Source organism: Ursus americanus, chromosome 11 (genome assembly GCF_024610735.1).
Source record: "Ursus americanus isolate L20-20 chromosome 11, mUrsAme1.1.p, whole genome shotgun sequence".
NCBI lineage: Eukaryota > Metazoa > Chordata > Mammalia > Carnivora > Ursidae > Ursus > Ursus americanus.
The window spans coordinates 59,611,020-59,638,685 of NC_142137.1; the positions used below are offsets into that span (position 1 = coordinate 59,611,020).

At 42.3% G+C, this 27,666-nt stretch overlaps 1 protein-coding gene across 7 annotated transcripts in view; it reads left to right on the top strand.

Annotated features, from left to right (window-relative positions):
• Positions 1-27,666, top strand: part of UST (uronyl 2-sulfotransferase) — a 299,636-nt gene that overhangs the window by 219,707 nt on the left and 52,263 nt on the right. For all 7 annotated transcript variants that reach the window (XM_087865574.1, XM_087865573.1, XM_045805312.2 and 4 more), the window contains exons 6-7: positions 18,521-18,618; positions 20,563-20,720. In XM_087865574.1, the coding sequence (XP_087721700.1) occupies positions 18,521-18,618; positions 20,563-20,720 (256 nt within the window). The remainder of the gene's footprint in view (positions 1-18,520; positions 18,619-20,562; positions 20,721-27,666) is intronic.

The following is a 27,666-nucleotide window of genomic DNA, read 5'->3' on the forward strand; positions in this document are numbered from 1 at the left end:
ACTCACAAAGTTTCATGCTGGTTGAGATCTGAGTGAGCCTGAGTTTTCTGCTCAGTATGGCCTCTAGGAAATACTAAACTGTGTTGAGACTTAAGCCTACCCCCTCAGGCTTCTTTTAACAGGGGAAACGAACAGATTTGAGGTGAATAATTTGTTCCTCTTCACTTCATATTTCAATTTTTAAGTAAAATCTGCAGTGGTTCTTCTGATCTCTGGCCTGTGTTTTGCCAACATCTTTTCCTGCTGGTGTGACAGTCAAAAGTTAAAATTCATTTCTGTGGTTTTATTAAGATCTAGCGTGGTGAAATTGTAGATCTGATAGGATTCACTGGCAATCCATTGAAATGATATGATACGACCTACAGAAAGCCCTCAGAATGATGACCTGTCCATTTTCTATGTGGCTAGGTAGGAGGGAGGGGCTAGGTCTCTTCATAAACCAGACCTCTTGTTGATTTTAAAGGTTTGATCAGCACCTCAATATCAGTTTTATTAGAAGGATAGATAGTCCCACTGACTGTATGCTTCCAAATATAATCAGTATAGTCTCCTTCTGGAAGGGCTGCTGCCTCCCATAATTGAGTTAAATGCACCAGGCAGAAGACCCTTGGGTTCAGGGGGCCAGTGTGTGTCTGGTTCACCAAGAGAGCACTTCCAGAGCCCACAGCAGAGCTGCTGATGGCAAAGGTCCACCCAAATGACTCTTTCTGGGCCTTGGAAACTAGAATCACAAAATCCCAAAGTCATTATTCCTCTTAATGGAACCCACATCTGGAATGCACTTTTTCTAGCAGGGAGGAGGGTTATGGGTCATTTCATGGCATTTCAGTTATGCCGATGTCTACTAAAACAAGTATCCATAATGATATATCTTTATATACAATATCATTTAAGCACTTTTTGTTTAAAATGTATTAGTACTTGCATTTGGGATTTCACTCTATTGGTGATTTTTTTTTATGATGTTGTTTATGGAAAAACAGTACCATCTTCTGAAAGCTTTTATGAGCCTCCCATGGTGATTTGCTGGGCATAGAACAATTCAAATTAAAATTTCATTATCTTCAAAGGCACTTTTATGAGCTATAAGAGAGCACCTGCCTGGCCCTGGGTGGGTACCATAATACAGAGAGAAGACATGAAACTTTTCTTCCAGGAGTTTAGAGTCTCTATACTACTAATAAAAAAAAAAATTATAGAACAAAGAATATACCTTTTTTTGTATTCATGGCATACTTTAAATATTGGAACTTTTGCAACACACTTGAAGCGATTAAAAGATTAAAAGCAACACCATAATAATAAAGTGACTACTGCAATATATTAATGTCTTACAAGGTCTGTAAGAAGAATCCTTGGGAATCACAGTGTTTGATGTCTGGCTGAAACTATGTATTGCCCTATGCTCTCTGACATACTCATGAAGCAAAAATTGTCACATTTCAACAAACATGTGACCTTGCTTTGGCACAGACTTGACATTTTACCAAGTTTCTTTCCTCTGACTTGACAAGTTGCACTCCCCATACTTGAGATTGCCCACATCTCTGTATTCATTATTCTTTCTGATAGATTTCCTTATAGGGAAAAAATATGAATAGCCTATACTGGACCCCTAATCAAGGTAGTATAATGATTTCACAGCCCTTGGCCTCAAACACATAGCAATGATAGAATATTTTTAAAAAGGAGATACAAAGGATTTACCATTTTAGAAACTAAGAAGAGCTTCCCTATGCCTGGAACAATACCAGAGGAATAAGCAGTGATGAAGCTGCAGGCTAGCTGGGCTCTGGTCCAAAATCAGGCAGTGACAGCCAGGAATTGGGTTCCTGAAAACTAAAGGGGACTAAATGCACTCCCTGTCAAGACAGGACCAGAACAAAATTCAGAGCTTTAAGCTAGGGCCTGGGGTGGAAAGCCATACTTCCCCTTATTTCAAGCAAAGGAAGGTGAACAAAATCACTTGCTGACCTGTTGTTGGAACTATGGCCTTGTTAAACGTTTATAGACAGAGAGAGAAGTGGGAAAACAAAGCCATAGCCTCACAAGTAGGAAGTGAACCAAATTCTTTCTACTTGGTAACCAGATCTGTAATATTCCCATTGTTCCCATAGGATGGGAAGTGTAAGCATGACCTGGTTCTAGGCTAAGTGCTCAGGAGTTCAGATGGTAGTAACTACAAAACCACTGGGGAAGGACAAAAGTAGGGAGGGAAGAAAGAAGAGAGACAGGGAGAGGAGGAAGGGAGGGGAAAGAAGGAGAACGCAAGAATGAGAACGAACCTCTCATTCAAAATGAGCCTGCAGGAAAATAAAATATAAAAATAAGATAAAATAAAATTGATTAAAAGAAAAACAAAAACAAAACAAAATGAGGCCAGACATCCTGGAGGCCAGACATCCTGACGACATGAAAGAAAATCTAATACCAAAAAAGACAGGCAGCAAAATCTACTATTGGAACATGCCTTCACTCCAGATGGCTTTAAGGAATAATCTGACAAAGACTTTAAAATAAGTATGCCTGGGGTGTTGGAAAAGAGAAAAGAATGAATAACTTCTATTAAAAAAGAACAGGATATTGTACACCCAAAATATGAAACAAGAACATGAGGACATTAAAGAAGAGTTAACTATAAATCTTGAAAACATGGTCATTAAAATAAAAATGTAAGAAATGAAATAAACTTTAAACTGAGTAGAGTTAAAGAGAAAATTTATTAATTAAAAAGTTGGCAAGAGGAATTGACCAAAAATGCAATAGAGAGGTATAGATAGATAGATGATAGATGGATGGATAGGTAGGTAAAGAGATAGATAAGGAACAGTTAAGAAATGGAAAAGAGGTTGTAACGTTCCAATAGTCATTCAATCGGATTTCCAGAAAAAGAGAATAGTGACATGGTAGGTAAGAAATATTTGAAGCTGGGGCGCCTGGGTGGCTCAGTCGTTAAGTGTCTGCCTTCGGCTCAGGCCGTGATCCCGGGGTCCTGGGATCTAGCCCCTCATCAGGCTCCCTGCTGAGAGCCTGCTTCTTCCTCTCCCACTCACCCTGCTTGTGTTCCCCCTCTTGCTAGCTGTCTCTCTGTCAAGTAAATAAATAAAATCTTGAAAGAAAGAAAGAAAGAAAGAAAGAAAGAAAGAAAGAAAGAAAGAAAGAAAGAAAGAAAAGAAAGAAAGAAAAGAAAGAAAGAAAGAAAGAAAGAAAGAAAGAAAGAAAGAAAGAAGGAAGAAGAAGGAAGGAAGGAAGGAAGGAAGGAAGGAAGGAAGGAAGGAAGGAAAGAAAGAAAGAAAGAAAGAAAGAAAGAAAGAAAGAAAGAAAGAAAGAAAGAAAAAATATTTGAAGCAATTGAAGGATAGGATATTCTAAAAATAAAGATGTGATTCTTCAGACTAAAAGTGCACCATTAGTACTGACCAGCATAAACAAAGTTAAATTTACACCCAAATACTTTAGGGTGAAACTAGAGGATATCAAAGATAAAGCAGAAAAGCAGATGACCAATGAAGGAACTGTAATTAAGCTGATAGCAGATTTCTCATCAGCAACAAAAGCTACCAGATGACAGTAGAGTAATATCTCCAAAGTGCTGAGAGAAAGTCATTGTCAAGTAGAATTTTACACCCAGCTAAACAATTACCCTCTAGACGTTTTTTTGACATGGAAAGGTGGTTTACCACTTACTTCACTGAAAGCACTATTACAAGATGAATTATGGGGAAAAGTAGGGAAGGTGTAGGCACAAGAAACAACAGTGAAAATAGCCATTGATTAAAAGATGTTGGTAAAATGAGTTTAATATTAAGTGCTACAAGTTTTTTGTGTTAAAAAAATGTTGAATTAGATAGCATTGATAAGATGGGGTGTGTTGTGTTTTATGGATAATTAAAAGGGCTAAGATCCTTCCAGATGTGGGAAGAGTATAAAAAAATTAAATTACTTCAGACTTTGCAGGCATGGGAGGTAGTGGGACTGACATCAGTGCCCTCAGCCTGCCCAGCAACAGCACTGGGAGGGTGGTCGGGTCCCTGAGCAGCAGCTGTGCTCTCATGACTGGCTTAGACCATGCTCAGTGCTGGGGGTTAGGAGTTCTGCCCAAGAGAATGTCATAAACGAGGCTCATGGGGAAAAAATTGCTTCAGATTTTATTAGAAAAAAAATTTTCTAGCCAAATTTGAATGTTAGAAATTTTAAATGCTCATCTTTATGTCCATCCATATGTGAATGAATTTTTAAAATTCTGCACCCTTCCTCAAAACCTTCCAAGTAATGAAAGTATTTTAAGTTACATTGTTGTTATTTGTAAAGCTGTCAGAACCACATATTTGGGGAAAAAATTATTAGAATATTAAAAATGTAAAGGTAACCATGAAAATAATAGAGATGTAATCTTTAATTCTAATGCAATAGAGGAACAGCAGGGAGTATTATTAAAAATTTTATTAAACCAACAGAAGACATGAAAAGAGAAAAAAGCAGAGTAAAAGAATAGCAAACAGAAAGCACAAAGGAAGATGTAGAAGTAAATCCAAATATATCAATAATCATAGTAGAGGCAAATGATTAAATTTATCCATTAAAAACAGAGGGGTTCATCGATTGAAAATAGAGAGGCTCAAAATCATGGGATGAGAAGATCACCATTTAAATACTAAAAGAAAGTTTATGATATGAGACAATTTTTTAAAGATTTTATCTATTTATTTATTTGAGATAGAGTGAGAGAGAAAAAGAGAGAGAACACACATGAGTAGGGAAGAGGGGCAGAGGGAGAAGCAGATTTCCTGCTGAGCAGGGAGCCCCATGCAGAGCTTGATCCCAGAATTCTGGGATCATGACTTGAGCTGAAGGCAGACGCTTAACCAACTGAGCCACCCAGGTGCCCCAACAAAGTTTAATATGAGGCAAAAGGATTAATGAAGAGACACCACCTACAAATAAAGGAAATCAACTACTAAGAAGAAATTCTATATACATGTTAATGAGATGACATATTATAAACTACAAATAAAGGAAAACAGACACAATTATTTGTCAGCTACTTGGGGCCAGAGTACTTAACATGATACTTTAAAAATAGTAGATGCCTTAATTCATAATGTAATTAAAGAATCTTGGCATTGGTTTATTGACTGTTCGAGCTTGAATTGTTAAAACACAATGAACAACCAACTTTGAAACTACCCCAAATTAAGAATCTCTGAAATCAAATTTCATTAGACCATATTGTGGGATTATAGATCTAAACTATGTAAGAAAATTCTAATGGAAAATTTAAAATTAGAATTGCAGGTGAAGCTTATCTTGTGTTTCATTTCTAACCATATAGCATTAAAGAAATGATAACCCATTTCTGTATTCCTCAGTATTCCTTCAACCAATCACTGGACTCCATCCTCATAATCTATGATTTCATAAAATTCATGCCCCCAATTTTTTATCAAGATGAGACTCTTAAAGTGCCCCACTTGTATAAGATTTAGGGTGTCCAATGGTTTCTTAAGTAACTCCTGCTAGGGCAAACCTCTGCTTCAAGGCATTCTTTGTGCAAATATTCCAGACACTCTATGTAGAAGAAGGAAAGTGATTGTTAGCCAAAAAAACTATAATTATGAGAACTAGTGCCTGATAATGTATTCCACTTTTAGTTTTGAAAATGTTTGTACAAAACTGGGTTGGGCCCAGTGTTTTTACACTAGAATCTGTAGACATTTATCCACCTAATAAAATAACCACACAATCTGGCAAAATTCAGCATAGTTGGCAGCCTTTCCTGCCCTGAAGCCTGGAACAGCATTGGACCCAGCAGGTGTGGCTTTCAGAAGGTTCAGAGAGTTGCATTCAGGAATCCTGCCCAGCACCCCACCTGTGTGCAGTGTGCCCTCCTGAAGGCCTGGTTGATGTCCCAGCTTTTAATAGGCTCAAATGGCCTCTATTCGTTCACAACGGATAATGAAGACTAAAATGACCAAGAAATTGACATGTTTTGCTGGAAATCCTTGATATTGGAAGTCCTTGATATTGACATGAGAGACCAAAATTACAATAAATGTTAAAATCCTTTAAATAAAAGACTCCATGTGCTTTAAAAGATATTTTTAATATTTGGAGTATAGATACTACAAAGTATTTCACACTGTTGTACACAAGAAACCTATTCTTCCCCTTGTTAATACCAGTTTGATAGTCCTCTCTTTCTCTAAAGGATTAGGGGCAGGGAAGAGAAGAACTCTCAACACCCTGGACCTAGGAAGGAGAGGAAGAGGGAAAATGTTTCCTCTTATTTTGTTTTTCCACAAGGTGTTCCTTAGTCATAGGTCCCAAGCAGTCATGACCCAGCTAGTGAGATCAGACTGGACCCTACAGTAAGAATCACTTGCTTAGATAGGCAAGGGGAGGAGCAGTGTGATGAGGTGGGACACAAGACCCTGATGCCCACATTAGAGCATGATCAGTCCAATTAGGCAGAACATAAAGTGACAGTGGGCAAATTAAACAGCTGTGACACGATGAAGTGCCAATGGGGTCCCAGTAAATGGCCCAGAATCCAGAAGTATGCTGTCAAAAGCTCACACTCATAATAAAGTCTTATGACAGACCTGATATTCAGAAATAAGACTCCATTCCCTAGGAAAGGCTACCTAGGAAAAGCAAGGCAGAGCACCATCTTCTAGAATCTAGAGGAACCAAGGATACAAAGGAAGCTACGAAGACAGGCTCAGACACAGGCAGCAAAAATGTCTTCAGTTACCAGCAGTGGGCCTCAGTAACTGAGTGGGCCTATCCTTGGAGACAAGGAAGGAGTACAGGGGTCAGACTAGAGCCCAGGAATAGGGTTATGCTAGCTGTTGCAATATCTTAAGCCTCTGTGTGCTGCCCTAAAGCAATGATTTTCAGGTTTAGAACCTTCTTTATCAAATGAAATCTGATACAAGACCCAATATATAAACCTAGGCAAAGTACAGCTCTTCCGGTTTCAGTACGGTGGGGGTCCTGGAGCCCTACCCATTCATACCTCCCCCCACCATGCATCCTGTGTGTACCTCGACTTTTCCTTTTACTGGAACTCCTTAAATCCCTCCTTTCTAGGCCCAGAATTAGCCATAGGATTGGAGAGGATTGAGTGACCTTGACATTAGAGAGAGGTTCCAGAACTGGAGAAGAATTCAGGATCTCACAGAAATTCAAGGTGACTTCTGGTGAGCCTTCTGAGTAGACAAACACAACCTAACACAAGTGTGGTTTGTAACACCCTCAGCAGCCATAGTCCCCATTTTTCAAAAAATCCCCCACTTCTCACCAAGTTGACAATGGCCTCTGAATTTTGTTCATTTGAGGAGATTAAAAAAGTAAAGTCTCCAGTGATTTCTCATTCATTCCACAATCTTTCACTGAATAAAGTGGTAGATGTTCAATAAGTGTTGGTTCCCTCTCCTCCTCTCCCCTCCCTTCTCCTCAACTCTTCTCCCCTCTTCCTCTTCCTCTTCCTCCTCTTCCTCCTTCTCTCCCTCACCATTAGAACCTTAATTCTTTGGGCTAAATGACTGTCCCCTATTAAAATGCAAGCATTTCTGGGAAGCACATTAAGCTTGATCACTTATTTATACCTCTGTGTGCATTAATTTATGAGATCATTTCCACTAGACTCTGAGCCGAGAGCCATTTTGGATCTGTAGGAGTCAGGGGAGGAAGCCAGAGAGGGTGTGAGAGCACTGGGTACCTACAGGGAGGTGAAAGGCCCTCAAGGGAACAGGGGAAGACAGCCATGACAAGTTTCCCACAAACTGGATCACACCCAGTAAGGTGACACAATGAAGAGAGCAGAGCACAGATCTGAGGGTAGCTATGATCCTCTGTGGCATTGTGCCTGGCTCAGCTCACTGTCCGAACCCAATTATTGCCACAGACCTCAGAGGATGGCCTCAACTGGCTCCACCATGGTCCATGAAATTTGGAGACCAACTGAAAGTAATTGGTCGGGGCCACTGCATGCAGTCCACTCATACCAAGCCTCTCTGGCACTAATCCTGGGCCTTAAATACCTCCATCCTGCATCTTTCCCACATTCCATGCCCGGAGAGTCAGCGTCGTCTCTGTGTGGACATGGCATGAGCATTCACTGTCTGCAGCCTCCTATCCACAGTAGTCCCTTTGAGTCTTATCCTACAGCCCTCTCTGAGTGATTGTTAGGAACCTCAAGTCCCTGCAGAGAGAATGGATGCATTATTCTTCCTACCTGGCGTTTTATCACAAAGCGGTGTTTAATTTCATGCATTCAACTGGTGTTCTTTTAAACATTTTGGAAGGTGGTCAAGATGGCATTCCAGGCTTCGCATTTGAGACAGGAGAATTTTTCTTGGCTGTCAGAAAGAGATGCCAGTCTGTCCCAGTCCTAAAGAGCAGAGGAGCCTGAAAGGCCAGAGGCCAGGTGCTCCCTCAGTGCTGCTCCTCTATTATTATTTACAATTGCCCTTTTTAAGGTGCAGGGAGAACCCAGAGCCATTTACTGAGTCTGTGTCTTCACATGTCGCCCTAACCTCCAAACTTCTGTTTAAATTTGCATCTTGATTTCTTTATGAGCAACATAAACTGTCAGCACCATCACATTTCTGCTAGTTCGGGTGCCTTGCTGTGCAGTTGATGAGTTGCCTTATTTAGTGAGAGGAGACTTTTCTGTCAATTTGCCATAGGCTTGAGGGAGAAAAAGAGAAATCTTCCACAAAGGCAGGAATTGGTGTTGCAAAAATAAAGCATGTTTAATATTTATGGGCATTTTAACATGTAAAAATGTTGCATTAATATTTGAATCAAAACATATCTTGAAGTAACGGGGACTTGAAAGCAGTATTTCTGAGGTATTAGATATCTGAAGTTGACTTTTCTTTCGTGTATATTTTATTTCAGTTTCTTCATCTGTGCGTCAATAAACGTGCATGTGCTTAGGGCTGGGGAAACTAGCCTTGTTGGGTGCTTTTCAGTTCGGGAAGAGTGGATCACAGCATTTCATTCTCTCCCAAGACCTCATTAAGATGATGATAAAGGAATTTTAAAAGGTCAGACACACAACAATGACAACAGAAGGATCACACAATTGAACAGATACCTAGGAGAGGAAATAGAATGTTGGTAATTGATAAAGTGGGGCCAAGGAGTCCACAGCCAGGAGTGCATTCAGAAGGAAGACAGCCAAATAAGAATCCAGTCTACCTGAGCCTTGTTGACCTGTGTGGAAATGCCGGACACAATGGAGGGTGGCTGTAAGGCAAGAGGCAGGCCACAGGGATTGACTGGAGATCTCCATGTAGAACAGTAACCCTTTACCCATTCCCAGCTGGGAAAGTCCAGCAGCTGTGTCTGACGTGAATGTCCCCAGAGAAAAGACTCCCCCACTATCCTTCTGGCAATTAAGTAATCCTCAGCAAGATGGCGAAGCCCACTGATTGATAAACCCTACCAATGTCAATCACAGTTCTCCATAAGTTTTTATGGACTCATTATTAAATATGCATGGACAAGCAAAGCCACACCTTAAAAGAGAGGAGCTAAGATAAGCAGAAACTATAACCCTAAGAAAAACAGAAATTTTCAGGAAAAGGAAAAGTTTGAAAAGAGAGCTCTACTTCGTTTCCTCAGAGAGATTTGAGAAAATATTACATCTGTAGAAAGAGCAGAATGCCATAAAAAGAAAATCAGGGTGTATCAAGAAAGAATTCTTAGATATTAAAATATGATTATTGTGACAAAAAGAATCAATAGAAGGACATGGAAGATAAAGTAAAGGAAATTTCCTTGAAGAAAAACAAAAGACAAAGAAGAAGAAGAAATGAAAGATTAAGAGTCACTTACTGGATCAGTCAAGGTCCCAAATCCAACTACAAAGAAACTAAAATTACAGAATAGAGAAAAAAAGCAGAGAATATTATTTATACACACACACACACACACACACACACACACACACACCAAAATAATAACTCAAGTCTGAAAAACATGAAGCTCCAGATTAAAAGGCCCTACTACAGGTCTTGATCTCAGGGTTGTGAGTTCAAGCCCCACATTGGGCTCCATGCTGGGTGGGCTCCATGCTGGGTGTGGAACCTACTATTAAAAAAGGCCCTAAAGACTAGAAAAGAGAAAGAGGAGGGAAATACATAGCTCCACCATCTCCAACCCAAACTTTGTTAAAAATTTTTGGTCTACATTCTTCTAGTGTATTCTTTAATACAGGTTTTCTTGGGGTGCCTGGGTGGCTCAGTCCGTTAAGCATTAGGCTGTGATCTCAAGGTCATGATATTGAGCCCCATGTCACCCTCCACGCTTGGCAGAGTCTGCTTCTCTCTCTTTCCCTCTTGCCCTCTCCATGGGCTATCTCTCTCTCGCTCTCAAATCAGTAAACCTTAAAATATATATGTTATTCTTTTTTAAAAAAAATACGGAGTTGTAGTCCTAGGGCATATATATTTTTATCCTGATTTTCTCACATAAAAATTTTTCTTATAGTTATATATGCTTTGTAAACATTTTAAATAATTACAAGTATTTTACAATTAGATATATTATAGCTTACCTAATTTCTGTATTTGAATAGTTTATTTTTTGATCTTTTAAATAATACCGTGCTAAATATTTTGCCGTAAAAATAGAAGTCTTTGTCGGATAGCTTGACTCCATCTGAATTTTGCTATTTTTGTTTGGTTAGGCTCCCTAGATTTTTCAGCTCCTTATGAAATCACAGTGATTGTGGTCTCCATATCTCTGATAAGCACCAAAACTCCTTGACCTCAAAGACCATGGTTGCTTGTTGTAATAACACTGTGCTCAGACAGAAGAAGTGCAAAGACATTTCTGGGAAGCAGCACTTACTGCCTGTACAGATCCCTGCATGAAGTCATCTTGAGCGCTAGGTAAATTTTGTTGGCAACTAATTCAAAAGGGTCTACTGAAATTGAATGAAAACTGATCTAGATAATGGATTGATCCTCATCTTAAAACATGTCAGGATAAAGCTGTGACTACTTCTTTTTCTTTAGTTTAATAGAAACTTGAAATTCAGGGGCGCCTGGGTGGCACAGCGGTTAAGCGTCTGCCTTCGGCTCAGGGCGTGATCCCGGCGTTCTGGGATCGAGCCCCACATCAGGCTCTTCCGCTATGAGCCTGCTTCTTTCTCTCCCACTCCCCCTGCTTGTGTTCCCTCTCTCGCTGGCTGTCTGTATCTCTGTCAAATAAATAAATAAAATCTTTAAAAAAAAAAGAAAAGAAACTTGAAATTCACAATCTTGGAGTCCAAATGAAGGACTTCAAAACATATTTTGTCTCTTATGTCTGTAAGTGTTTCAGTTTCAGGAGCTCCATTGGACTAGAGCCCGCAGTGAATAAGAATATTGGCTAAAATAAATGTAGCCTATACTCACCCACGGTCCTTCATCTACGATCCTGCAATCCGATCACAGTGACTGACTCAGAAGGGGTTGGTATGAAGGACCACAAAGCCACCAAAACAGATGTCATAGATGTTATCCATCCAACATCACATACTGTGCTGATCACAGGGGAAAGAAAGTGGTCCCAGAGGGCTGTGTTGAGAAGGATTCTGAAGGACACTTCCCATCTCTACTAGAAAGAGTGTGTCATCAGTAATTCGTGCCTGGCATGAGCATGAAATGAGAGAACATTGGTGTCTGGCCATCTGCTACTTTCAAGTCCATTAAGCCTCACTAAAAAGTCTTACTTGACTCTTCTGGTTCTGGTTCAAATTTCTTTATAAGGCTTAAAAAGGCTTACAAAGAAGAATGTATGGTGCAGTGAAAGTTGGCTCAGACCACACCCATTCCATTTCTCCAAATTGACTAAACCATTAAATTTGTAATCTGATTTACCATGGTCAGTCTTCAGGGCAAGGATTCAGGTACTGCAACCATGGTGACTGACACTTGGGAATTTTTCTCTGTCCCATTTCCAACGCCGCCATGTTGGACTGGCAGTCACCTCCAGCACAGCAAGCTGTCCTTCAGTGTGTCTTTTACTTTACCATTCAGCTTTTTCCTGCTATCTGTGTTCTTAGCGTGTGAAGACTGGCTCCCAGATCGATGTTCAATCCACATTGAAAAAGAGCTTTTTTATGTCAAAGTATCCTTACCTTGTTTCATGTGCAGAGTAGAATGAGTTATCATGAGAAGTAATTGCATAATACCGTTTTGTTTTTCCATCAAATTATCTTGTTATTTTGGCTCACCACAAATAACCCGTTTCATATTTCCTTGTTTTCCTTCCTCTGTGTTTTCTCTCTGAGTTAGCTGATGTCACTATTTTTAAAACTCTTGCGATCACCAGTAATCATGTTTTTAAATATAAGCTAAAGGAAAGAGGAATTGAGATGCTGAAGATGATGGAATATTCCTAAAAATTGGGTGACAAGAAAAATAATTTGCATACACGATTTCCGATCTGAGGAAAGGATCAGTGATGCTGGGTATTATCGTCCCTATTTTACAGATAGTAAATTGGGCCTCTGAGAGGTACACATGGGCTACACTCCACAGCTACTAATTGGTACGGCCTAGATTTGAACAGAAGTCTGTTTGATACCAACCTCAGTGCTTTTCCCTCTCCACCTTCCCTGAAAGGGGAAGAGTTACATGGTGAAGGTTGAATAAAAGCCTTATAGTAACTCATAAACTTTGGAATAAAAAGAAATTACCAGGACACCTGGGTGGCTCAGTTGGTTAAGCGTCTGCCTTCAGCTCAGGTCATGATCCCAGGGTCCTGGGATCAAGTTCCACATCAGGCTCCCTTGCTCAGCGGGGAACCTGCTTCTCTCCCTCTGCCTGCCACTCCCCCTCTCTGACAAATAAATGAATAAAATCTTTTTAAAAAATTACCACTTTTTCTAGATCTTCCAATTACAAAACTATTCTTAAAAGTTAGTTAATTTAAGAAACAGGCCCGTTAATACAGTTTCATGGACAGAGATTATATGTCTCGACCCCATGTTATGCAGGTTGGGGAAACTGAGGCTCAAGATAGCACGATTTAGCTAAAGACACCCAGCTAATTCATCACTAAGCTGAGACCAAAATCCAGATCTCCTTTAGCTCGTTTGGGAGCTTTGCGTGTGGCTTCCCAAGGTTTGCACTGCTAAAAGCATCAGACATTCTGTCTTCTAAGCTCCAAGGCCATACAGACAAAGCTGATATTATAGGCAGGAAACTACATAAAAACACCAACAAGTCTTTTTTCAATTCAGTAGTTTTTAGAAAAGGTGCTGTCTTATATAAAAGGATAAATAAAATATGAATAGTCTCTAAATCACCTTTTGTGATAAGACTTACTCCACCTGGGATTTCAATCCTTCCACTCTTTCCAAAATTAGAACCAGGAGAGGAAACATTTGTCAAGTTCTGCACAGAAATAAACAGGCAACTTTCTGTCTCAGACGGCAGCAGGCACAAGACCTGCAGGAACCTGGCCATACTGGGTGAGGAGAAGAAAGCCGAGCTGGGAGTGCAGGGAGGGAGTACCCACGACTCCAGAGCAGGGTCTGATCTCTAGAGCAAGCTCAAGTGTGGAGGGGGCAAGTGGTGCCACAGGGAGGAGCCCTGCCAGGGGTCGGGGGAAGATCACTTGGGGACACCAAGTGGCACTTGGTCCAGATGGGAACCCTTTTGTGGGCGTCATTACAGAGTCCTACTTACAGCTGACTTCTGGCCACCAGCAGGGCAGGCTGGGAGCAGACCCAGCTCTGAGGACTTCTCCAGCCAACAGTGGGGAGGCTGTGCCCTGCTGGGCGGCACCATAGGCCTGTCCCAGGGACCCCACCTACCAGACGTGGCTGGCAGTGAAGCGCCAGGATGGGAGAGAGCCATGGTCAAAGCTGCCGTCATTCCCTTGATCTGAGTGACAAGGCTTGGTGATCTACAGTGAGCTGATTCTCATCGTGCCGGTAACGGCGCCGAAACATGGGCCTGCTGCTGGGACCGCGGAAGAGGCAGAGATTCCAGGCAAGGGAGATGGGTAAACGAAAGCATGGAATCACCTAATGGTAGAGTGTTGGCAGCTCCTGGAGAGTGACCTCTTCTCGGAATTATCAGAGGCTCTTGGAAGTGCAGATTCTGAGCCTTATCCGAGACAAAGCTAGTGTGTCAGACACTCCGCAAGCAGGGCCGGGGAGTTGGCATTATTAACTGATTGCTGTTCCCACTGCATTGTGAGTAAGTCATTCAAAGGTTTTGAACCAGGGGAGTGACATGGATGAATGTGCATTTCAGCTCGGTTACTGGGGCCGTAGAGAATGCGTTCTGGAAGCAGGCATGAGAGGAAGAGACACTAACTAGCCAGAGAGGCGCTGAACAGGGGCTGGGGCGTGGAGCAGGTCGGAGAACGCTGATGAGGAAACCAGAGCAGAGCCCGAAGATTGAGTGATTGAGTGGACGTGGAGTCAGATGAGAGAGGGGTCAGGAGTGACTCTGGGGTCTGCATGTCGGGAGTGATGCTTCCTGTGAGCCCATGGGGCCCCTTGGCACTCAGAAGGTGAGAGTCATTCATCACAGTCCGTCCTGTGAAACGTTACAGGAGCGAATCAATAAAAGACGATTTCCTGTAAGATCAAAGCGGAAGATGAACCCCCCTCCACACACATACACAAAAAACCCTAGAGCGTCTAAGTGTATGCTTTTTCAAATAGTATAGTTTAGAATAAATTTCAATAAAATGGATCTAGTTTTTTTGGTAGTTTTGCCAATTAAAAGGATTCTCTTCGTTATCTGGAATGCTCATTTATAGAGAATGTCTCACTTCCCTAATAACATGAGCATCCTAGAGCAAAGCTTTTAATCTTTAATAAGGATTAAGTTTGTTATTTAAAGCAACCTTATCTTAGAAGCACTGCATGGAAGGAAAAACTGAGGTTGCATAGTCATTTAAATATATATACACGTACGAAGAGAACCAAAAAGTTGACTGAAACAACACAGGATAGCTAAGCCTTAATGCCAACAATAAACCATCAGGGCAGGGAGAACCTGAGTGGTTCTGGGGAATCAATGACACCTGTCAGAGCAGGACACTGTGTGAGCAGCTGCGTGGACACCTGCCCCATTGAGTTTCCCTGGACGCTAAAGGCCACTCACTGAAGGTCTCGGGTCCAGGAATACGAGTGGACGGTGTGAGTGGCCAGAAGCCGTTTCCTGAGGCCCCTCGTCCTTGAGCTGCTGGGAAGTGTCACTGATCACTGTTGCGAAGCTGCAGGCAGCTCAGTGTGTGGGTCTCCATGGCTCGCTTTCTGCTTCCTTTTGACCTTACACCTGAGTCATCTTTTATTTATGTCCTCCCATAGCATTTCCATAGGATGGCTGTGGTCAACACCATTCATCAGCCTCTAATGGGCTCAAATGGAACTCTGAGATCCCAGGACGCGCCTTGATCTAAGAAAAGAAAAATTGCTAACGGCACTTCTTAAACTAGGAATTTATGTCTTCCCATAAATTGACCTTGTAGGGTTATTTGTGGATTCCAATAGGGAAATGACCTTCATAGGTCCGTGTACCTCCTCAGTGCTCCCTGCTCCCAGCCCCGCCAGCTGATGTCCTCTGCCCACTGGGGCAAGCTCCAGGCCAGGATCGCTGGGGACAGAATCGTGGCTGTGTGTCTTGGCTTTTTCTTTCTGCCATTTGTTCATTTATTCACTGACTATTTATTGCACCCCTGCTTTTTCCAGGCAGGGTGCTAAGTGCTGGAGACACTGTGAACAGACAGTCTGTGCTCTCACGAACTTCCCACCTCAGCAAATAATGACATAGTTGTGATTCAGAGGAAACTGTAATGTGAGCTCTGGAGAAGTGCTGTGGGGTCTGGGGTGGCTCTGGCAGGCTCTGTTACCCGCCCCTCCCCTCCTGTTAATGCAGGTCTCTGGGGCTGGATGGCAGTGTTGGGGGGGGAGGCAGGAACTGTATATCGGACACATCTCTCAACACCTCCTAAACCACTATCAACTTACTCCAGCCCTTTGGTGTGAATTCTCCACCTCAGCACTCAGGTCCTCGGCCTCTGATCACCCCTGCCCTGCCCTGAGATCCCCTGTATTCTGCCGCTCACCCAGCTCCCACTCCCTCCCCTCAGACCGGGTCCCTCTGACTTAAGGCTCAGGTCCCTGGCTCTGGCCAGCTGCCAGAGGTCACCCGGACTGTGAGGGACGTCAGAGCATCTTCCAGCAAAGCCCAGTCGTCCTCCCACACACGCCTCGATTTGTTCTATGACACACAGATCTCCTTTCTTCTGATGATAAGAGTATAATATACATATTATAATAAAAGTAGCATTTATATAAAATAATTTTTACTTAAGGTATTTTATAAAAATGACATTTCAGAAATGAATAAAGTTCAAGTTCCGTGTATTCCCACCTTTTACATCTACTGCCAGAAATAACCACTTTGAACAGCTTGGTGCTTGTCCTTCTGGATGTGTTTGTGTTAATGCGAACATATATATATCTTCCTATTGTCCTACATCTTCCTATTGTCCTGTGATCAGGTTTTTTTCATCTGAATATTCATGACGGACACTTTCAGGACTGTACTTGTAAATCCGCCTTAGCCTTCCCAGGTGCCCAGTATTTCACTGTAGGAATGTCCCAGTGCTTCTCAGGGAATCAGTCCCCCATTAATGAACATTTAAGTTCTGGCATATTTTGTTGTAATAATCTCGTAGTATAGAGATGGTTCAACTTAAGGATTTTTCGACTTTAGGGTGATGTAAAAGCGATATGCGTTCAGTGGACACTGTACTCGGAATTTTCGATTTGGATCTCTCCCTAGGCCAGCGATAGGCAGGAGGCGCTCTCTCTTGGTGCTGGGCAGCGCCCAGTCCGCCGCGCCCTCAGGAGGGTCAGCAACGTGTGTACCGCCAACCATTCTGCGCGCGTGCACCCATTCTGTTGCTCGCTTTATGTACACTATTCAATAAATGCCATGAGATACGGAACACTTTATTATAAACTAAGCTTTGTGTTGGATGATTTTACCCAGGCTGATGTCAGCATTCTGAACATGTTTAAAGTAGGCGAGGCCAACCTGCGATGTTCAGTAGATCAGGCGTATTAGTGCATTTTTAACTTATTTTCAACTTCCAAAGGGTTCTCCGGATGTAACCCCATCATAAGCAGAGGAAGATCTATATACCCCTCTGTGTCAAATTCTTCTTAGAAAGGTATTTGGGGTCTAATAGCGTGCATTTTTACTGGATTTTCATATACAATAAAATGTTCTTCATCACCCCTCACTTAACCCATGGCTGGATGCACTGATATACTCCATTTGCTTCTAGTGTATTCCTCCCTGGGAGCTGTGTATCCCTGCTTCCCACAGGAGACCCTAGTACTTAGCTAGAGTGTTTGTTGCTGAATCTGTTTGTTCCAGTTGAATTTGTTACTTTAATTGTATAATTTATTTAATTGATATATAAACCAAAGATGTATGAGAGGGAAAGAAAGGGTTGTTTTTTTTAAAAAGTTTATGATACATTTTTCTGATTCCCAACTTGAACTGAAAAAATTTTTAGTAACTAACCACCTACCCCAATCATGTCAGTACAGGGCAGCAACTGATTCATAAACTTCATCAGCAATGTGACCATGGTCTCGGGTTACGTCCGCTCTTGACCTGCCTTGCCAGTGTCGTCTCTGGGAAAACATCCTGCAGCTGTTTGGTTTATTTACAAATAATTGGGTTATCCTTACTCCTTAGAAATACTTAAGAACCAGGCGTGCCTTTTCTAGGGTATCCAATACAATCCACCTCATAAAAGTTGATGTTTAGCCTTTCTGTTCACCCGCCAAGCCATTGTAAGCTCTTGTAATGCTAACAGAGACGCGATCTTCAACTTTGCAGAAGAGAAACAGAAAATCTGGAAATCTCAAGTGTTGCCTTTGAAAGTGAGAGAGTATATACAAACATCCTGTCACTCCCTCACCTGATAGGACATTAGAAATGATTTTACAGCCTCTCCAAAGTCTACACAGTCCTTCATGTGACTGCTGTGGGTACTTACCGTCATTATTTGTTGGCTCGTAGATACACAGGGAAACATATTTCTCTAGGGTTGGCTGCACAGCGTTCTCTGATTAAGTCAGAACGAATTAAGAATTAAGCCACACGGCATTCACTCAGCAAATATTTGCTAAGTGCTGACCATATCCCAGTGGGCCGGTAACTTCTGGGTTACAGTGGGTAGTGGGTACCCCGGGGGGAAGTGCTGTCAAGATGCTTGTCATCTAGCTAAAGACTTGGGGCCACTGGGAGATGCACAAATGCAATTTACCCAGCAGAGCAAGCACTCCTGGACACGCTCAGACCACGTGTGCACCTGGCCAGTGGGACAGGAGGCAAACAGGCAACAGGAAAGTTTTCTCAGGAGATCTATGAATTCTCTCAAGGCTTGCCCATGTAATTGAAGTATCCATTTCACTTACCGTGTATGGCATTTGACAAAGCCAGACAACTCACTGCTGTGCTTTCTCTTCTAGGATATCAATGAGTGCATTCTTGAAAACTATCCTGAGTGTTCCAACCCCAGATTATTTTACATCATTCCGTATTTTTGTGGACAGCATCCCAGATGCAGGTAAAGACGAAAACAGACTCACGGCATGCTTAGGTGGAGAACAGTGGCAGGAAAGCCACCAACTGGCACTGTGTGGGAGTCTCTTGTATGCCTAGTCTTTCGGCCTTCTGGAATTCAGTTCATGTTTACTGTTAATCTTTAAAGATTGCATTTGAGACTCTGAGTGTCCTATAAGTGATGAAATTAACAGATCAAGGTCTGACAGGGGCCTTGGGACCACCCCATAAAGATGTGTGACTGGAATGCCAACCAAACCCTTTTTTTTAATTCTGAACTCATAGCTGTCACAACTCAGCCCATGAGGCAGTAAAGACCAGGCGTGAGCCCCCAGCCTACTCCTCCATAGTGTCTCTACTCCATCAGCAGCTGTTCTTGCCCAGGTGCCCTGTCTAATTGGGTCTGAAACACAGATGGGGTGCTCACCCCCGAAAGTCGATAGTGTCTCTCTCAGGAGACATACTTCTTAGAATAAGTACTTTCTAGTGATTTCCCCTCAGCCTTACTTGGATGCAAGACCTTCTGTAGAACGTGACTGACTCAGATAGCAAGGCTCTCAGAGTGTGGTCTGTCCACCTCCTGCATCAGCAGTAACATCCCTGGGGCCCTTGCCAGGATCCCCCACCTCATCACAGGCTCTGAGGTGGGGCCCAGATGATTCTGGTGAGTCTAGTCTAGCTACTAGACAAACATGTAGCCTTGAGAAGAAATGGCAGTAACGCACCATGAACATTATCTTCGCATGGGGGAAAATAAACCCTCTACCAGAACTGATACTTCCCCTCCCCCGAAGAGAACATTGATGAGAAGGTCGGTGTGTTCCTGAAAAGACCAAGAGAAAACCCGTTTCTGAAGGGCAGCTCGTCCCTTGTCCTTCTGCTCGTACTCCGATCACTGCTTAATTACCACGTGTGTTGTTATTGTTGCTTTGCTGAATTTACCATAACACAGGACTTTGTTTATGGTCCGAATTCTGGGACTAGAAGCGTCGGTTTTCTGCTTGATCATAAACTTCCTGAGTTCAGGAGGCCTCCCCCTCCAACCCTCACCCATGTGTATAAATGCCTCCTGGTTCACCGTCAGCTTCAGACCCTGGGAAGATTTGGGGCCAGATGACTCACTTTCTGTCACAGTGAAGATATTTATTCCAAGAAACATGATTCTAACTCCCTCAAGTATTTTCTTAAATTATACATGTCTTAATCTTGGGGAGAGTACTCACAGTGCCTTATCCTGGTACACACATAATTTTCAAAACTCTTTCAAAATGTCCCCTTGTTCCACCTTGACAATTATTCGTGCTGGGTAAGGGCTGTTATTACAATTTTTCAAAAGAGAACACCAGCTTGCCCAAATTCCCTTGGATGGTAGATGCCGGCCAGGCCTGGAGCCCAGCCCCTCACATAAATGCTGTTAGCTCAGAGCTCTGCCTTGCAAATGAGATTAGGCTGTTTTCCTTCTGTTAAATTAAAAAAAAAAATTGTCTTTAAACTCTTAAGAAGAATAAGATGATGAGCAGACATGACCTGATACCTATTTTGATTTCGATAGAAATTCCGTCTCAGTAAGTTTCATGATTTCAAAACCTCTCGCTTTATTGGTTTGTTCCTTCTATTAAAAAGCCATTCTCATCGCCCCTTGGTTAGTGTTTAGGACCTAAGTGCCTGGGTCTGTATTCTCCTTCGCACAAGTATTTCGGCCAGGCCCCCTGACGCGCTGGCTTGGCGGTGACGACAGGGGAACGTGGTAGAGGTCAGAAGGCAGGACAGGCTAGCAGCAGCGGGAAGACCCCAGGAGGAGGCCACATCAGGCCTGGTCCTTGAAGAAAATGAGATTTGGACTCAGTCAAATGGCGGTGGGTGCGTAGAAAAGGTACATTTTCAGCATGTTGTTGCCGCATTTTGGAAGTGAATCTCTAACTGAAAAATCATTTTTATATCCATAAAGGGAGCCTGGTGAATGGGCCCTGGAAAGAGCAAAACTGAACGTGAATGAAAACTTCCTGCTTGTGGGGATTCTCGAAGAGTTGGAAGACGTGCTGCTTTTACTGGAAAGATTTTTACCTCATTACTTCAAGGGTGTGCTTAGTATCTACAAAGACCCAGGTAAGAGCCGCACGCTCCTCTGCGTTTCGAGGGTTATTCACCTTGAACAGGACTCAGGCCAATAAAGGAGTGAAATCTTCTGTTCATGAAGAGAGGTTGCCCCTGGCTTGCAAAGGAAGGATAGAATCACGAGCTCTAGATGCCAAAACCTGGAGCTTCGGGTCCCAACCTAAACTTGCCATGTTTGAAAAGGCCTGATGGTTCCATTGCTCCCCTTGGAAAGTGCCCCTGGCAACACTGCATTGACCTTGTCCTGAGCGTGTTGCCGGGGTGTGCCAGTGAGTAGACGTGTACATGTTGGAGCCCACTGATGGAGACAGGAATGTGAAGGGACCACCGCTGAATAACGTTTTGGGCCCTGCTTCCATTTGACAAAGCACTCTGGCGTGTACAAGTCTGGCAATAGAATAGACAGAGGGGCAAATGGAAAATGCAATTATGATTTTAGTCTAACAAATGGAGTGGTTTCCAAATAGAAGCAAGAAATGGAATGCAGCAGAGCAATCACAGAGGTTGCCCGTAGTATCCCTGTAAATATAATTACTTTTGGAAATCCATCATTTATTTTTCTCATTATTATTTGATCCTGAAAGGCAAACATTGCTTCTTTCCACTTCTTAATCTATTGCTACACCACTAGCCTTGCATACTTATTCCCTGGTCTGTTGGTTGTTTTGTCTTGTCATCCTGAGATGGGAGGCGGCCTTGTGCTTTGTAAGAATGAGGAGCAGATGGAAAGGTCCCCCAAATGGAGCCCTGCTGCCTCCCGGTCCTCCGCCAGGCAGGGGCCTCACGCCACACCTGCGTCGTCGGCTCCTACCGATGCTCACGTGAACTGGGCTTTGCCCAGAGCGGCCCTGGATCCTGTTACATAAGGCGGCCCTACCCCCACCAGGGGTTTGGAGGAGGAACATGGCTGGCGGGTGGGTGCTGCCCCAGTCTCTCAGCTCTCTCATTCGGAGATAAACTCGGATGTACCTGCATGGAGGAACATGACCGTGAACTTCACGGGTGCCCCATGGGCATGTCTCCTCAACAGGAAACGGGGTCTGAATAGCTAGAAGCAGAATAAACCCCAATCGCTTTTTGACACCAGGCCTTCCTTTGACCCTGTGACGATGGGCAATTTAAAGAATTTCAAGAATCATGCTGTGACCCATTTTTAGCTCTGGAAGGTAACATGAACGCGAGTCTTTGTGCAAGGTGGGGTCTAACTCTAAATTAGACTTTTTTGAAGAAAAGGTTGAGATTATTCATTGTTATTTGCTCTCTTTGGGTTTCTCTTGTTGTAGAGCATGTGTGTGTGTGCATGAGTGCACGTGTGTGTGCACGTGTGTGTGCTCACACGTGCGTGTGTGATACGCAGTGTGAGATAAATCCTGGAGACGCATAGCTGTCCAAAAAAATGGACGCCCTCTTGTCCCCGCACTTGAGAAGGGTTTTGATAATTTATATTGCACACATCGTCCGTCCTCAGACCCGGGACTGCTATCATTCACGGGCGCCACAGCCCAGCAGGTGGAAAGTCAGCATCTGGGGTGTGAGCCCGAGAACTTAGGTGAGGGTAGTTTTATCTTTGTTCTTTTTAAATACAAATAAACCACAAATCAAAACCTTAGCCCGAAGAGCCCCCTTACCTGCTGTTGTCAGAATCTATCATCTTGACTTCTCAGCTATTTTCTCCATTTAGATACGTGACTCCTCAGAAACTGGGCCTTGGTCCCATGATCTATAAGCATGTTCATTAAAGTAGAACATATTTCTGAAAATTGAGTTACTATTAGCTCTTTTGACATTAGCCATGACCTTTCCACCTATAATTTAAAGATTTTTGTCCTTTTGAGTTTGGCATAGGGGTGTATTAAATCCTCGGACGTTTGCTGCCATAGAGAGGGAGGGTAAGGGTTGTCTGGTATTCCTGTGTGGCGGGATAGAAGGTTTCCATAAGGCCAGAGTCGATATACGACCAGTTCACACAGTCCAGCGGTATCAGTGGTTAAAGTAGTGAAGTATGTCTATACTGCCCACAGCGCCCACCCTCCAGGTACACCTGCCCCCCCCCCAGCCAAGTAACAAAGGGGGTCATTCACGGCCATGGAGGGAGGCTTCAGAACTCTGGCCCGGTGCTACACTCAGCAGGAGAGCTCTGAATTCAGGGCCTGAGTGGAACTGGTCGCCACATATCTTGAGTACCACCCCAGCAACACTCCCTCCACTGCCACACAGTGTGCATACAGCAAATTGAACCCTGGAGTGATTGCTCAGGATTTTCCACTGTGCTTTGTGATCTCTTGGGCATCTTCTGGAGAGATTCTTCTGCAGTGACACTAAAGGCCAAGCATCCCACAGTTGCCCTCTCTCAAGGCATTCCACATCCCCGGGGCCAGGGGACAGGAGAGGAGCACGCACTCCGGGCCCACTTCTCAATACATTTTAGCCTCACCGCCGCCGAAGCACCTGTACTGTTTTCTCGTAGCCAGCACGTTGGGGCGTCAGCCAGGTTAAGGAAGAGTGGCAGCAAGTCCCTAGAGTGATTTCATACCAGAGCTGCCTCGTCGGCACATTTAGTCTAAATTCTCGGATTACGGCGCACTAAAATCATCGCTCTTGCCCTTCATTGAAGAATTTTATAACTGAATAGCCTAGAGAACAGAAGGAAGAAAAACTAAAATCTTAGACACGGAGGGACATAGTGACCCTTAAATCATTGCAGATTAACCAACCATAGAGCTGGATTTGAGGTGCAGACACTTCAGTGACCATTTTTTCTTTGGTGCCTGTCCTGTTGTTTTAAAAAATGTAGGTGTATGCCCATTTTTACCTCAATGCCCCTCCAGCCATACAAAGCATATTTAGACCCCTCTCATTACTGAAGAGAAAACACCAGCAGCAGTGACTGGTTGGGGAGCTAGTAAAAATCGTAATGTCTAGTAGTCAAATGAGTGGTTGCTTATTCTCGATAGGAATGATATTCCCTAATTCCTTCCAAACAGTACTGCTTGTTTCAATAACCCACCGCATAGGGAAGTTATAACGTCCTTACATAATAGCTTGACTCTTTGCCCCTACCTTGTCCATTCTTTATAGGAAAGTATGCTGACAAGTAAATTTGTCACCTACCAAAAATATTTGAAAAACGTAATTTTTAGGAGTTAAAAAAAATATTTTTTATTAATGCTTGCATTCTGGAGACACATTTAGCATATCTCAGAAGGAATTTATACTGTAAGTACTCAAGAGGAAAATAAAAAATGAGTTTTAGCGTGTGAATAACCAAGAGAATGTGCTCAGATGTTTCTCACCCGCCAGGGGGGTAGTTGCTGATGTGGAGTTAAGTACCCCTAAGGGAGCACTCAGTAAACGCCCCCCAGCCTTGGTTTGAGTTTGAATTAGGGAGAACCCAGCCCCAGACACGTGTACTAGGTAAGAGCGGCTGACCTCCCTTGTTCAACCTACACAGTCTGATTTGTTTCTTGATTAATCTTGATTATATTTGCTCATTACTTACCTTTTCAAAATGAGAAACTGGAGCCAGCCCAGAGAAGTGGAGCGGCTACCCCATCGTCACCCACCAAAATGTGGAAGTGAGGTACGGAACTCGCCTGTTCCTGAGCCCTGAGTGTTGTGTTCATGAATGCTTTTTCTCCTTCGCTCGTAAAAAACTGACACACTGTGAGCCACCAATGCTTTTCTTAGTCATAATTTCTTTAGGAGCTAAAAATCACAGTGGTGTTAGAAACCAAAATAAATAAGTGAATTAATTAAAGACAGAGAACATGTGAAAATCTGTGATAGGAACAGTCCTTTAAATGAAGGTCCCTTGGCTTGGCAAAATCACCGAGCTGTTATAGTTCAATAGCGCCACCTAGCATCCAGACTTCGGAACTGTATGACCTAACATTAACCCCCCTTACGTTTCTCCTGCATGGAGACTTGAAAACTCACGTGTCCAATTCTTTTCCTTGTATTTTAAATACTTTCCATTACTAGCATTACATTAGTATTCATTTTCAACTTTTTTCCATTACAAATGTAAACATTGGCGCCACAGTAGGGAATTTACTAGGCTTTTGTGGGCTGCCTTGAGACTCTTGCCACCAACTACTACAAAGGAAAAATTTGTAATTCCAAACTTACATACCAACTCTGCAGAGTTCATTCATAAACTGGGTGCTTTGTTTTTTTTAAATATTCTTCTTTAAATATTTTTGTAAACAATGATAGAATACAAATTTAAATATCATTTTTTTACTATGAACAAATGCTATTTAGACCTCTCAGTAGGAGTACAGTAACGTACTCTGAACCCATATGCACGGCAGTATTTAAATCTGAGGACATTTATACAGAAAATGATAGCAAATATGTAGAAGAGAAAATTCAATATAGTATGCTACAGGAAAAATTCAAGTTTTCATCCCTTTATCAATAAAAATACCAGACTGGGTTAAAACAAATACTGAGTGATTAAAGTTTGGCCTATGCATCATAAAGAACAGCCATTCTTTAAGGAAAGAACACTGAGTTGGGAGTTCAGGAGCCTCTAGTCCTCTTTCTGCCACAGTTCTGCCCATGTGACCCAGGGTAAATGCATATTTGGTGGCTGACCTCTAAAGGCTGCATTATTATGATACTAAAGCATCAAGCAGAATATTTTAAGGCTGCATGCTCTACCTTTTATTGTTTAGCACAATTATAGGGTACTTCCCCCCTAAAAAACAACAGTCCTTGGATGGCCCGCATTGCCTTGATAATTTCCAAGTTTAGTTATGGTGGCTATCGCCACCTAGAGGGCATGACAGAATCCTACATGGAATGTGATTGGTTCAGAATCCTCTCTTGCCTGTAGCTAGCGATATTGAGGTGACAAACTCAAACTCTCTGGTCACCGTGTCCATCCCTTTCTTTCCATACCATATGCATTTCTGACGAGAAGACAGGATATCATAATGGTTAGAGCACAGAGTCTGGAGTAGAGAGCCTGAATGCTAGGTGTAATCCCTCTAAGCCTCAGTCTCCCCATCCGTATAAAATGCGTAAACAATACAATCTGCTTCTCAGGGTTGTCATGAAACACAACTGATTGAATCCATGTAAAGCCCTAAGCCCAGAGCTTCACATATGATAAGACTTCAATAATTATCTATTAGCTTGCCAACCACATCACAGGAGAAGGACAGGGCCTGTGTCTGAAAAACAGGACATCAGGCTATCTTCGTAACTTCTACATTTTGAAAGAAAGAGAGAGAATATATGAGGAGCCTTGGCTTATTTTGACAGTTACAGCTGACCTATAAAACTGCGTGTCTTTAGGAAATAGTATTTCTGACTTAGGAGGAGGGGAATGATTATATTCTGGCTAATACCCTATTTCTGGAACAATTATAGGGAATAAGTGTATTGGAAATATTCCTACGGTGACACCTTCAGAAGCTGAAAATGCACATCACTCAAGTCATTGAAGATTTTTTTTTTAAATTATCCTTTTTTATGCCTGAGCTCTTGCCAGAATTATCAGGGAGTTAAGATTTCAACTTTAAATGAAAGCCTCTGTTGAGATATGATTGGGGGCAATTACCATTAACTTGTGCTGAAAGTTGAATCTTTCAGACTGTTATATATCATGATATTTAGTAGATATAGGATGGGTGTCCAGAGATTTAGTGGATTTTATTCTAAGTAAGTCCCTAAGATTCAGTTCTTGAAAAACCTTCAGTTTGTTTCCCATGTACAAAATGCACTTCCGAATGCTGTTAATAAACTGTCCAGCAGGTGGCAGTGTCTCCACTTTCTCAAGGACTTGCCTGTAGTTTCCAACTACAGTTTGCATTTGCAGACAGGAGTTTACATAATGCCTGAATACAGATGTATAATTATGTCCAATTTGGGGACTAAAAACGGGATCCCAAATATCAAAAGGATTCCAAGTACAATTCATTTCAGTATTCCAAACTACATTATAGGAGAGCCATTGGGGTGAGTGAGGGTAGAGGGAGTTTTACAATCAAATAAGTTTATGTGGGTTAAACATATACTGTAAACTCTGGTTTTGTAAAAATAATCCACCATTCTGCAATGTCTGGATTAAACAGATGCTGTCTTTCATCTTTAATTCCCACTGTTATTTCCCAATTCCTGTTGTTTTTGTGCTACAACAAAACTCAAAAACATTCTGGAACCTCATAGAGATACAAGTTATGGCTGGGAGGAATTCAGACTATCCATTTACAGAGACCAATGAAGTTGTTTAAAGAACTCAACTGTCATTTATAAAAATAGGACTCCACATGCTATTGGCTCTTGTGCCATCGGTATTCTCCATGAAGATCTGCTTGTTCACCAGCCATGTCCTGGGTTCAGATACTAATCATGTTGGTACTAGATTGTGTGTGTGTGTGTGTGTGCGCACACACGTGCACATTCGCGTTCAAACAACGAAACTCCTTGTTATAGCACAGTCATCTCGGAGCGAGTAGCCTTGGGTCAGAAAAACAGTAGCATTTCCTAAATAATAATAATTTGCATAGAAATTTACAGTTTCTAAAGCACTTTCATATAGCTAGCTCATTGCATTCTTCACGAATCCTCTGAAGTTGAGGAAGACAAAGTCTTTGTCTCATTTTCTAAACAAGGAAGCTGAGATTCAAGGAGATTGAGCCACCTGCCCACAGTGACCTAAATCCTAAGTGACCACAGACATTCGAGCTTCTGTCCCTAGAACCACCACTGACACCATAAACCTGTGACCTTCTAAAGATTCTTCATATTTAATCACTAATCCAGAGGTTAGTGGGTATTAAGCATACCTAGTATGTATTACATTTGAATGTAAGGGCTTAAGAAGTATGTATACTTCTGACCCATTTCAACTATAATTGTTCATTCTATTGGAAATAATTATGACCTTGAATTCTGTATTTTTTATGTATTTTTCACTTGCTAATTA